The following is a 13,462-nucleotide window of genomic DNA, read 5'->3' on the forward strand; positions in this document are numbered from 1 at the left end:
TTACTGAACAACTAATACATGTCGGGCACATATGAAGTCTTTCCGTGTATATTATCTCATTTAATCCTCATAACTATGCCATTATCATCCCCCCTCCTTTTTTTTTTTTTTTTTGAGGGAAGCTGGAACTCAAGAAGGTTGAGAACCTTGTCCAAGGTCACATAGCTAGAAATTGGTGAAATCAGAAGTCAAGCCTAGGTCTGTTTTCAATTTACAACTTGAGCTAATAACTGCTAAGATATATAGCCTAGTGGAGAACCAGGCTAATGTCCCCATGGGTTTGAGAAACAAGAACATTTCCTTAAAGGCCTTCTAATAAAGAAGATGGTAGAATGCTCTCCAATAATCACAGGAAGAGGTTAGCTTCCTGTTAGCTTTCTATTGCTATAGCTTTTGTCCAAGCAGGTCTTTGAATACATGTTGACCAAATGGGGAGACTTACTGGGAGACCCGGAGGGCCACTTGCTCCTGGGAAACCTGGAAGCCCTGGTTCACCCTGGAAAATGAACCAAAGATTAGTGAGTAGCAGCAGGAAACAGTGAACATAAAGGATATGGATCCCATGAGTTGCTTGAGCTCAGCAGTGGGTAACAAAGAGGGTGTCAGATAGTATAAATTACCCAGGATCCCCAACTAATAGCTGTACCAGAATATCAGTTTGGGGAGCCCCTGTGGTATGGGAAAGACCAAGACCCATGGCAGGGAATGAAAACTGTCTAAAACAGAATCTCAAATGTTGAAGCTAATTGGGAGATGGAAAAGATGATCAGATAGCTGCTCTCTTTCTAGAGACAGAAGCCATTCAGCATGATTCCCTGTTGCAAATTTCAGGCTGCAAAGAAAGCAACAGTTTGGGGAAAAGAGTAACAATTACAGTTTGAATGGGAACCTGTAACACTGTAATCTGTTTTTCCCCAATATGCTAATTTACCTAGTTGTGTCTCGGAAGGGGTCCTTAAGGTCTGGGAATGATCAGGGAGACAGGTAATCTTTCATATGCTCCCAAACTGTTTCCAAATTAATGATTACTTTCTGTAAACCTGAAGAGGGCCTGGAGCTATTGCTTCCACAAAGACAAAATTAAAGAAATGGGAGTAAACACCTTCCCCCACCTGGGTCCCTTGACCATAGGCACAGAATCACAAAACTTAAGGGAACCCTACAATGGAAGGGAATGCAGGATACTGAAAGGTATCTATCACCCTAACAGCATACAGGCATTTGAAAATTACCAGATTTACACTCACTCACAACAAAATAGAGATTATAACGTATCTCAGTTAAACAGGTCCACAGCTTCAGCCACAGTAGTTCATATCAGGCGAATTAGGGAATCTACTGCCACTTGGTGACAGTATACCTGATTTGTGGGGTCAAGTTTTACAGGCAATAACTTCTTTAAAAAGGTAAAGTAACCAGTATACCCTTTGTGTCCTGTCGCAGCACTTTGGGGACAAGGTAAGTATTGAGAGCGTTGGGAGTTAGGAGCGACAAAAAGCACAAGTACTTAACATTTGTTTTAAGTTATTTAGCATCTTGGTAATTGAATTTGAGAAACCAAACCACAGAAAATATGACTTAAACAAATGCTCAGAAGTCCAGGCACACTCATATCCTCACATGCAAACAAAGACTTTTTAGAAAGTTTTCCACAGGGGATAACACAAAGGTTTTACCATCACTTCCAAACAAAAAAGCATGACCCAGAACCCTCTTTTCTTCCAGTAGAGTCTGGTTATTAGAGTTGAACTTTGGTATTAATAGGAAAAGGATGGTTAGCATTTCTTAGGCTTAAATGTTCACTACCTTGGATCCTTTTTTCCCTTTGGGAAATCCCATAAATTCCAGCTCCCCAGTAGATGGTGGCGGTCCTGCAGGGCCTGGGAGACCAACATCCCCCTGTAAGATCAAAGGGGATGTTAAGCAAAGCAGAAAGGTTTGTCCTCTGGATGTCATTCACAAATAGACTGTCCACTCCTTTGGTCTCTTTACCCTCACCCTTGCCTCACCGAGGAAACAAAACTCTCAGTACCAAAGGGGTAGGAAGAATTATAAGCCTGGCCAAATGCATTTTGTACCAGAGGGAAAAAGCCAGATGGATGAAGGGAAAGAAACCACAGGTTCGTGGTTGCCAGGGTCATGCATCAAAGGGTATTTAGAAGAGAGAGAGAGAGAAAAGGCCTTTGAGCAAGGAAAATGGCCACCTCTTGGCAATGGTGATCAGACTCTAATTGGTCCAGTCCTTGCCAAGAGCATAAGCAGAGGCAGTGAAATCTGAGTTAGAACACTGGAGGTTGGATTTGCTCCTTGGAGGCAGTGTGATCTACAAAAGGCAGCCGTGAGGGGTGAAGAGGCCAAGCTCCCAGGCTCCCTCAAGCTTCCCAAAATCACTCTATGGCTTATGCAGACAGAAACAGGGGAATGAGGGGAGGGATGTAGAAAAGAATGGTGAGAGCTTGAGAGGGCAGAGAGAGACAGGAGGAGAAGAAAGAGGAGGAAAAGGAGGGATGGCGGGAAGAGGAGAAGCAAAGAAAAGGAAAGGGAAGGTGACACGATATACAGAACATCAGGGGAATACCCTGGTGGGAGAAGGAGGGAAGCAATTTCAACCGAATGTGTTTCTAAGCCATGCACGCTTCACAGGTCAGAGGCAGGGAGACTACAGTATTTGGAAGAAAAAAAAACCCCAGGAGCCGACGTGTGACATGTGTGCTCGCAGCCCCTCCTGGAATCCCACCACGGGACCCATGTGGAATGGGAAGTGCTCATTTCCCGAGGCAAAGATCCAATTCCCCTTAAACCAAGCAGGCACATGTGTGCAGCTACAGATAGTACTGGGAGCATATGGAATGCAGATTGTATTTTCCAAAATCTATTTACCTTGACTCCTTTCTCTCCTTGGAAACCTAACCCCATATTCCCCTGGGGCACAGCATTGCAGGGAGGAAAAACAAAATCAATTACTAAACAAGCTCCAAGAACTTAAATTAGAATGCAGTCTTTTGCCAGAAAGTGTGTTTAAGCAAACCAGAGTCTCTCTGGGGGAAACCAGAACACTTAGCGGTAGGAGGCCACATGCCCCAAGAAAATGTATACTCACATCAGGACCAGGGAAGCCTGGGGGGCCTGGAGGACCCTATATTAAAAATGAAAGGAAGGAGCACTTGTTAGTTTCAGACAAAAAAAGAACCTGGGTATGTGGAGAGTCACCGGAAATGAGTCTCCCACTCCCTCAATATATTCTGGCTTTAGCGCAGCAGATCCTAGCTCTCTCTCCCATAGTGCTCCCCGCCCTTTTAAAAAAATCTCCTTAGAAATCTCCCACGTTGCACTGATAACCACGTTCGTGCTAAGGTGGGGAAGACTCATGCATCATTCCTCCCAGTAGCCTGGACATTTAAAAAAATAGTGGTCTTGGGGAAAGCTAAACCAAAGTAATCAGTGGTGAGATTGCATGCACCGGAGAGAGAACATTCTGGAAACTGGTCTTTCCCAGAACCACATGGGGATAACTGGCTATGTTCTTTCTATACTGGTGAGGGCAAATAGGTTTGGTATCCGAAAAGATAGGTAGGTAGGTAGGTAGCTCTGCCCAAGGTGGGGTGTGGAGAAGGATTTCGAAGCTTACTTCTGTGCTCAGGGATGGTGTGATTAATTAGCAGGGTCTGTCATGGGTGAGGGCATGGAAGGTGGAAATGGGTGTGCCAGGCAGCTTCTGTCCCCGGGTGCAGAGCCAGAAGGTCTCTGATAAAGACAACTGTTCCTTACAAGAGCATGCATCACTTGAATCCTCCAAGAATGGAGGTTGCCCTTTCCACTATGAGAGCCTACACAGGCTTGTATTTAATGCATGGCCTGGTGGGGAAAGCATTCATGGGAATACTGTGATCACATGGTTGATTTACATTGGTCTTACTTGCAATCCTGGTGGTCCCATGGGTCCTACAGCTCCTGGGGAACCAGGTGTGCCTGGTGGACCCTAGAGAGGCAAGTTTTTATGAAAGTTTCTCAAGAAAATTGGAAATATGCATCCACAAGAGTTACACAAGAATGTTCATAGCAAATTTATTTATAGTAGTGAACAACTGGAAATGTCCCAGGTATCCATTGATGTGAGGACTGATAAATAACTGAATCATCTATACAGTGGAATAAATACTCACCAATGAAAAGTAACAACCTACTGATATGTTACAGTGTGGGTGAATCTCAAAAGCATTGTGCTAAGTAAAAGAAGTCAGACCCCCAAAGGCTACATATTATACTATTTTCTTTATATAAAGTTCTAGAATGGGAAAAACTGAACTATGATGGAGAGAAATCAGGACAGTGGTTTCCTTTGGGTGGGGACAGGGATTGACTGGGAAGGGACAGAAGGGAACTTTCTGAGGTGAAGAGAATGTTCTATACCTTAAATGGGTTTGGTTTACACAGGCATACATCTTTGTCAAACCTCAGCAAATGTACCATTTAGGATTTGTTTATTTTGTTTTAACTTTGACATAAAAAGAAAAACTGCAAAGACATATTGGAGTCTAGCTAATGATAGGCATGCTGTAGTATTTAGAGATAAGAGCAATATCGTCTGCAATTTACTTTGAAATGCATCAACCATAAGATGGATTGATGGATGGATAGAGATGGATAGATGGATAGAAGTGGGATAAAGCAAGTACAGTAAAACATTAATAGTATGGGTGTTCACAGCAAAATTCACTCCCTGTTGCTCTATATTTGAACATTTTTTACATTAAAGTGATGTAAAAAACAAAAACTTCAAAAGAAAGCAAAAAAAAAAATCTTACATTAACATCAAATAAAGTAGACTTTGGGACAAAGAACATTACCAGAAATGAATAGGGGGTAATTTTGTCATGATAAACTAAGTCAGTTCATCAAGAACACGTAATAATCTTCGACATGAACACAATCTGATGAAGCGAAACAAATCTGCAAGTATAGTTGGAGAATTTTAACATCCCTCCCTCAGTAATTACTAGAACTAGATTTAAAAGATCAGTAGGAACACAGAAGATATAAACAACACTGTCAACTACCTGGAACTGATGGACATTTTTTAGATCATTATACCCCAGAGCAGCTGAACACATTCTCTTTAAGAACATATGGCACACTCAACAAGACAGTTTTGTATGCTGAGCCACGAGAAAAACCTCAACCGATTTAAAAGGATTGAAATTTTCCAGAGTGTTCACTCAAACTGCACTGAGATCAAAGTAGAAATCAACCATATAAAGATAGCTGGGAAGCTGCCAAATATCGGGAAATTAAACAACGCACATTTCCGTGGGTCAAAGAGAAATGCAGATGGGAAATGAGAAACTATCTGAAACTGGGAGGTTAATGACAGTATTACAAGCAAGACGATAAACATCTAAGAGAAAGATGGTATGGGGAAATAGATGGCCCGATAAAAATGAAGGGTGGTAACGAGGTGATAGGTAAGTGATGGAGAGGCTAAGCAAAGTCATGAGAAAGTAAGGGTTCAGAGGGTCCTAAGGAAACAGAATCCTGCTTTGACCCATACGTCCTCAGTCTTCACTCACCTCAACCTCAAACACCTCCTGAGTGTGTTTACACACGTCCTGTTTCTTGCCTACATCTTCCCACACCGCTCTCTCTGTTTAGAAACTTCTTCCCAATGCAGGCCAGTCCAAACATCACCCATAGTTCTCAGAGGCTACCTTCTCCATCTTAGATATAAAGTCTCTCATGATGTATCTTTAGGCAGACAGCATCTCTTCTTCCAAGCTGGTGAGAAATTTTTATGCCACGGTCCTACTAGTTTTTCACATCTTGGTGTGTGTTTCGGAGGGGGTTGGGGGAGGACAGAGACCCTGTCTGCACTGTCTTGGGGATCACTCATAGCACCTTGAGGCTAGTAGGAGCTCAGTGGTGGTTCTGGAATGAAAGAAGAAAGGCAGGAACCCCAACATAGCAAAGAAGAAAGAAAGGGCTTTTACGAGGCCACTTCAAAGGAATGCAATGATGACGTGGCAATTCAAGGAAACAGAAAGTTCTTATTTTTTTTTTTAAGATTTTATTTATTTATTTGACAGACAGAGATCACAAGTAGGCAGAGAGGCAGGCAGAGAGAGAGAGCAGGAAGCAGGCTCCCTGCTGAGCAGAGAGCCTGATGCGGGGCTCGATTCCAGGACCCTGGGATCATGACCTGAGCCAAAGGCAGAGGCTTTAACCCACTGATCCACCCAGGTGCCCCGAAAGTTCTTATTTCTTTTAAGATTTTATTTATATGAGAGAGGGAGAGCATGAGTAGAAGGAGGGGCAGGGGTGGGGAAGAAGACTCCCCACTGAGCCGGGAGCTCGATGCAGGACTCGATCCCAGGACCCTGGGACCATGACCTGAGCTGAAGGTAGCCACTTAACCAACTGAGCCACTCAGGCGCCCCAGAAAGTTCTTACTAATACAACTCATGGCCTCACATGGACTCCCAATTATTAAGCGTCCCTAAAACGAATTTCTAGACAGAATAGCTTTCACAGAAGAGTGTTCCACTTTTTTTGTTTTAACCCTCAGCATTCTGAACACACAGAGAACAGTTAGTAGATGCTTGTTGAACAAAAGGTGAAATTCTTTCTTAATGCATCACAGGGAGTATGCATGTCCCTGGCCTAAGGGTCTGGAAGGCTGCTCCCTGTGTTACTTGAAGGGGACAGCCGACTCTCTCAGAACTTTATCACCTGGAAAGTGTGTGACATTTTAAAAGGATTGCAATTTTCCAGAGTGTTCACTCAAACTGCATGACCCATTCTACCTCAACTGCCTGGATATTCCTTGAGAATGTCTACAAAGACCTTCGAATGCCATGGTAAAAAAGAATGCAAAGGGACCCGCAGTGACTGCCAACCAAACATTGAGCACTCCACCCAGAAACAACAACTTACAGTGATTCCATCCAGTCCAGGCAGCCCAGGCTCCCCCTGAGAAACAGACAAAGGTGGGACACGGAAGAGATTAATTAAGCCTGCACTATTATTTTGTAGATAACGGACCTACGCTTCAAGAGCAGAAAAATACATTGCTGATGGCTTGGGTCTCCTAAGGTCTCCTGTCAAGGTCTTGTGTTTTAAATAATGCATGAATTGGGCATATTCAACCATTTACTTTTTTTTTTTTCCTAAGAAAAATCCGGACTCCAGAAGACACATATTATAGCCTTGGTTGAACAGGATTTTATATTTTACTTGGAGTAATTAATTTTCACCTTTGCTAGGAACTTATCAATTAGAAACTGTTTCTGTGGGCTGGTGATTCTCCTGCTCTTTTTGGAAGAGAGCAAAGCTACCTTCCCGTGTGCCTTCATCCCCAGAGAATCTGTGCCCATATGTATACAATGCAAATCAGACATTTCAAGGGAGAATCAACAGAGCATACAGTCTCTGATTACGTTTTAATTACTTTGCAGCATCTTAAGTCACTGTATGAATCTGTAATATAACCATATTGTGGAAATTGATGTGTTCCACGGGGTCCAGGGTCTCTGTGATTTTTGGCAAAGCCGTTTAATCAATGCTTGCTATGACAATGGCTATATTTTGACACCTGCTAGTCTTACCCATTTGGCTTATGGTCAAAAAAAAAAAAAAAATCAGCTCTCTGCTGCATGGAAAAAGCACTGCCTGGATTTTAGCTCTCTGGTAAATGGGCTATGTGAGTCTAAGCAAGTCACATAGCCCCAGTGTACCTCAGTTTTTCTACCTGTAAAATGAGCAACACGAATCCGATAATCATGAGCTCCCTTCCAAGCCTACCATTCAACCTTTGGCCATGACATCTAAGCCAAGAGCCCAAACCCTGTACCTTCTCCGGTTCTTAGTCACCCACCCCAATCACCACCTTCCAAATGGATTTGCAGTGTTTCTGGTTCTGTGCATGGATGGAAGACAGAAAGGTGCCAACCTCAGCTGAGTGAACGTGTGTGCACCTTCCCTTCAGATGCTGGGCACATCGATTACCATCTGCTACCAAGGGAATAATACCAAGCTCACCTCCCACTCTGCAAGGGAGTAGGGTCAATCATTTGGGCACCAGAGTTTCCAGATAGCATATACCAAGAGTACAGTCACAAGAATACAGAAGATTCTGGTCAATTCTAGGAAGTGATGGAGGTTTCCAGCCAGCTGCAGAGTTGATGGGCAATTTTTGCAGACAGTCAGGGGCCTGGTGAGGGTAACAGGTTGGCGTGCAGGTACAGAAAATGGTGGAGCCAGCATCCTGGGCCAGTGGCCATGTTGAGATGGGCAGAGACATAACATGGCTTCATACCAAGGTATGCAGACATCAAGGATTGTAGGGTAAACAAAAGGTATCTGCCTCCAGGAAATGTCTTGGCTTGTCAAAGAAAATGATACCCATGCAAACTGTTTGCTGATCTGTCTCTTATTTTGGGTGTAGATCCTATAAAGCAAATCTCTTTGACAGTATGGCTGCAAACATTTCTGCCAGTGTTTCCACCACCAAAAAGCTCCAGATCCCTTTTAAGTCTAGCTTAGTCTGCTCCAATAGAGACACAGATGCTAGTTCTCATAACGGTCTTGTTGGAGCTGGGCCCAATCCCAGGGAACTCAACTTATAGCCAGCCTACTTAGCTGCCTGCCTCAGAGGCTCTTACCTTCATTCCTTTGAAAGTACCTTGGTCAAAGACAGGTTCGCCTTTAGAGCCTTTCTGCCCAGGAAGCCCCTGAGTAAAATAAGAAACACTTGTGAAGAAATGCATGCACACATACAGAGTTTTAAACAGTATGATCTGATCACATAGAGGACCCAATGTCGAGAGCCTGGAACCATGTGGTTTATTCTATGGCTGTGCTAAGGGGCAAAGAACATCCCCCAAATGGGTGCTGAGTCTCAAAGTTATATGGCTGTCTCCCCAACGCCCAAGTCAGGAATCTGTAAAGGAAGTAGGGGGCTTTGACTCTGTTTAGAACACTGATCAGAACATCCACATATAACACACGGCTCACTGGGAAGCCTCCCGCTCATGTGCTCTACCCCTCACAGCTATGTCACTGACACGGCCCCCAGCTACGACTAAGCTTAGAGAAGATCGGTAAAGAGGCAGATAGTAAAGAATTTAAGCTTTGTGGGCCTTCTCTGGGCTCTGTCCTGTATTCTGCTTCTCTCATTCCACACAAACCTTTAAAAATATCAAACCAAGCTGCAGTCATGGGTCACACAGGCCAGTTTGTGACCCTCCGGGTTAAAAGATATCTACAAAACCATCTCCATCTTGTGCTTCTACCACAAAACCTCAGCTTCAAGGCCTGTCTAAGAGGTGTTAACACGGAAGACAGGTCAAAGTACACCGAACCTGACTACCAAACCAAACTTTTTACCGTCTCAGTGGCAGACGCTGGCTAACATCTGCTAAAATTTGTCTTCGTGGGGAAAATCAATGTCCCTATATCTAAGGAGAAGTCAGGATTAGTATTAGAGATAGGAGTAAGCTTCGGGGACTGAAGAGTTGGCTGAATTATGGATTTCTTGAGTTCACAGATCATAGGTGTGATAGAAGAATCAGTGGGTCCCCAAAGCACCTTCTTTCCTAATGTTTCCTGTTTCCCCTTATTCTTATGGCTGCTCCTTTCATCAAAGAAGCTTGACAAAATACCCACTAGCAATTCAGCAGGGTTAGAAAGGGTTCAGCTTAATAAAATCTACGCCCAAGTTCCTATTTAGGCTTAATGGGAGGCTTAGGGACAGGATTAGGTTTTACCCTTGTCCTTTATGCTGTCGGAATGTTTATTACCTCAAGATTTCTTGTCTCCCTCTTGGGGGCAGCATTTCCTCACTTTGCTGGACTTCCATTCTCTTAACACAGATGTGATTTGCTCTCCTCTTCTGTTGCCATGGCAGTGTTTGGAGCCCTTTGTGACCCAAACAAGCTCATACTACGTAGGTAATACGTCTTTCTCCACCACCACCCCCCGACACCCGCTGCATTTTGGTTCGGTCTTTAGATATCAAGTCCTTTATGCCGATATGAGACCTGTGTTTTGTCTGTCTCTCTTATGCAGATACCCACACCCACAAATTTGTCACAGAAGGCACTGGTGATGCTCTTCCAATAAAATACTAACTAAATAATGCTTCAATGAACATAGGGGGCATATATCTTTTTTTGAATTAGTGTTTTTGTTTTCTTGGTATAAATATCCCGGTATGGAAATAACCTAAGTGTCTATTGATGGATGAATAGATAAAGATGATGACACACACACACACACACACACACACACACACTCTGGAATACTACTCAGCCATTAAAAAAGAAGGAAATCCTGCCATTTGCGACAACATGGATGGGGCTTGAGGGCATTATGCTAAATGAAATAAGTCAGACAGAGAAAGAAAAATACTATATGATTTCACTGATGTGTAGAATCAAAAGTAAAACCAAAATAAATGAACAAGCAAAACAAAACAAATCTTGGGGACAGAGAGAACAGATTGGTGGTTGCCAGAGGGGAGACTGGGAAGGGGATGGGCAAAATGGGTGAAGGGAATCAAGAGGCAGAAACTTCTAGTTACAAAATAAGGAAGTCATGGGGATGCCACGTACAGCATGGTGACTATAGTAAATAATGCATTTTTAAGGATTTAATTTTTATGTAATCTCTATACCCTAATGTGGGGCTCAAACCCTGAGATTATGAGTTGAGTTGCATTTTCTGCTGATTGAGCCAGCTAGGTACCCCTAGGGTAAATAGTATTATATAGTTGTTAAGAGAGGAGACCTAAGGTTCTCACCATAAGAAAAAAAAGATTGCCACTCTGGTGACAGATGGTAACTAGACTTAGTGTGGTGATCATTTTGCAATGTATACAAATATCAAATCATTATGTTGTATGCCTGAAACTAATATAATGTTATATGTCAATTATACTTTAATAATAACAAAAAAAGAATGTGGGATAGCACTGGAATAAGACATACTGGGAAAAAAAAGCCAATTAATTCATGTAGCCACAGAATCTGTATAACAGTATGATTTCTAGCTAAATCTATCACCTGAGTACCCTTAGCAGCTTAGATTATTTCAAATAAGGTTGATAACGGGCTTGAATTGTTATTTTTCTCTTCCTAGTTGTTTGTAAAAACAACCTTGCAAGGGCACTGTATCTATTAGAGATCCTTTAGATCCAGATATTGGATCCCTATCTGGATGAATAGAATTAAATAAAAGTGGTGACAGCAGGATCTAAAAAAATGCTCTATCAATCCTGGAACCAAGGGTTATGGGTTGGGTGGGGAAGGGGAAGGGGGGCAAACTATGTCAGTGTAGAGTAGGATTTCTCAATTCTTTCTCAGTACAGACACTTTTGGGACAGAGGAGTCCTTGATGTTGGAGGAAAGCTGTCTTGTGCTAGTAGTGTACTCTGAGTGGTGACAAACAAAAATGTCACTAGTAACTGTCAAATGTTCCTTGGGGTGGGAAATCATCCCTGGTCAAGAATCACTGGTTTAATAAGTGACTCTTAATCTCACAAAACAAACTGAGGGTTGCTGGGGGGAGGGGCGTTGGGAGAAGGTGGGTGGGGTTATGGACATTGGGGAGGGTATGTGCTTTGGTGAGTGCTGTGAAGTGTGTAAACCTGGCGATTCACAGACCTGTACCCCTGGGGATAAAAATATATTATATGTTTATAAAAAATAAAAATAAATTTTTTTTTTAAAAATAGTACGTTTGAGGGAATGTTTTCCACCTATAAAAATATATTAATGTAAATATGTTTAATTGAGATGCCGAAGTATGAATATTAAATCAGTACATTCCCATGTTAAAAAAAAAAAAATCACTAGTTTAGACCAAGCCTACCAAGCCCTTTGGGTCATCATCAGTGCTCCCATGATCTCATGTAAGCCTTCCAAATACTGCATTTTCCAGTGTCATCTGATGTGGGAACAAATCAAATAGCCCAAGTGTGTACTTTGCTCTGAAATGTACTGGAGGCTCTTCACAGTCTTGCCAGCTCTAAAATCATCATTTGAAAAAGAGGAAAAAAAAAACCCTCTGAGAAGTGGAACATATGTGCCTCTTCCGCAACTAGTATTCTTTAGATGCAGATGCTTAACGAGGTCTCCATAAGAGCAGGGAAAGGCAAAAAACACCATTTGAAATAAAGGACAAAAATTTGGCAACATACGGGTGGTCCGAGAAGCCCAGGATAGCCCTGAGGGCCTGGATATCCAACAGCTCCTTGAGTGCCATTACAGCCATCCAGGCCAGGTGGGCCCCTGGGCCCTGGCTGTCCAGGGTGGCCCTGTTCCAAGAGAAAAGAAGGGATCACATCAGCCACAGGACTCCGACCAACCCTCACCAGCTCCCCAGGAAGAAAAACTAAGTATGCTGCCCACCTCTGGCTCCTTGTCTACTCCCTTTGCCCTGTGAGAACCATTCTCTTAGAGCTTTCCTCCACACTCAAGTGTATGGAGCTGGTGACAGCGCAGGGGGACACCCCCCCCCCCCCCGAAGGACCGATGTTTTAATCAGACCCGTGCTGAAACCAAAGGGATCAAGATGGGATACACAATGGGGTGCAACTTCATCTTCCCAGGGTACAAAGATGTACTAAGATAGGACTTAGCTGGCTGGCCACTGAAGGGTTACCATCAGGCAATCATGCCAGGCCTTGGGACTTCCTCAGAATAGACCAGAACCCAGGCAGCCTGGTGTGGCTCTTTGTATGGGGAAAGCCTGGGGCTTTTTAAAAATATGGCTCTGCCTAGGAAAGGATGCTGACTATTGGTCAACAGAGCAGAAGCAGTTTCCACGGCACCACCCCTGTGTCTTCACTTCTTCTCCATACTTGCTACTGAGACCATTGTTTTACCAGGGGAATTAGCAATCATTCACATAATTGAAGTTGAGCTTCCATGGTGCACAGAGTCCACTTTTACGGTGCAAACAGATCTTTTAAAATCTGTCATCAAGAGTGGGTTATGTGCTGGGTATGGAGCAAAGAGATGATGTGAAAGCCCAGAAATCTGGACAGGTCCATACAAGGTTGACTCCTACCCCCCGCCACGTGCATGTTTTAAAGCCAGCCATGGATATTTAATAATTTGAGGAAAGCGTGCCACACATTCGAAACTCAATCTTTTGCATTATTGGGGGAAATAAGCTTTTGTCAAATTCTTATTAGGAAAATGCGCCATAGAATTTTGATGCATTTTCATTCTTATTGTGGTGGTAGGAGATAGTCTATTGATATAAAAGTGTAAGTCTAGAGTGAACTAAACCGGGAACAGCTTACTAAGTTGTCAACATTTTATTCCAGAAGGAAACAGCTATTCTTGTTCGCCCTGAAGATCTATGCTCCACCTTCCCCAGATCTGTGCTTTCGGAGGCTGACCTTTATGGACAGTGCTACTGAGGCTCCCTTTCCTTGTGTCTCCTGAGAGACACAGGCAGATGA

At 43.2% G+C, this 13,462-nt stretch overlaps 1 protein-coding gene across 3 annotated transcripts in view; it reads right to left on the reverse strand.

Moving 5' to 3' along the window:
* Positions 1–13,462, reverse strand: part of COL4A6 (collagen type IV alpha 6 chain) — a 269,640-nt gene that overhangs the window by 42,804 nt on the left and 213,374 nt on the right. For all 3 annotated transcript variants that reach the window (XM_059156531.1, XM_059156532.1, XM_059156530.1), the window contains exons 6-13: positions 12,191–12,307; positions 8,655–8,723; positions 6,928–6,963; positions 3,917–3,979; positions 3,101–3,136; positions 2,881–2,922; positions 1,807–1,899; positions 443–496 (exon numbers count right to left, since the gene is read on the reverse strand). In XM_059156531.1, coding sequence (XP_059012514.1) covers positions 443–496; positions 1,807–1,899; positions 2,881–2,922; positions 3,101–3,136; positions 3,917–3,979; positions 6,928–6,963; positions 8,655–8,723; positions 12,191–12,307 — 510 coding nt within the window. The remainder of the gene's footprint in view (positions 1–442; positions 497–1,806; positions 1,900–2,880; positions 2,923–3,100; positions 3,137–3,916; positions 3,980–6,927; positions 6,964–8,654; positions 8,724–12,190; positions 12,308–13,462) is intronic.

This window comes from Mustela lutreola, chromosome X (genome assembly GCF_030435805.1).
Source record: "Mustela lutreola isolate mMusLut2 chromosome X, mMusLut2.pri, whole genome shotgun sequence".
Lineage (NCBI taxonomy): Eukaryota > Metazoa > Chordata > Mammalia > Carnivora > Mustelidae > Mustela > Mustela lutreola.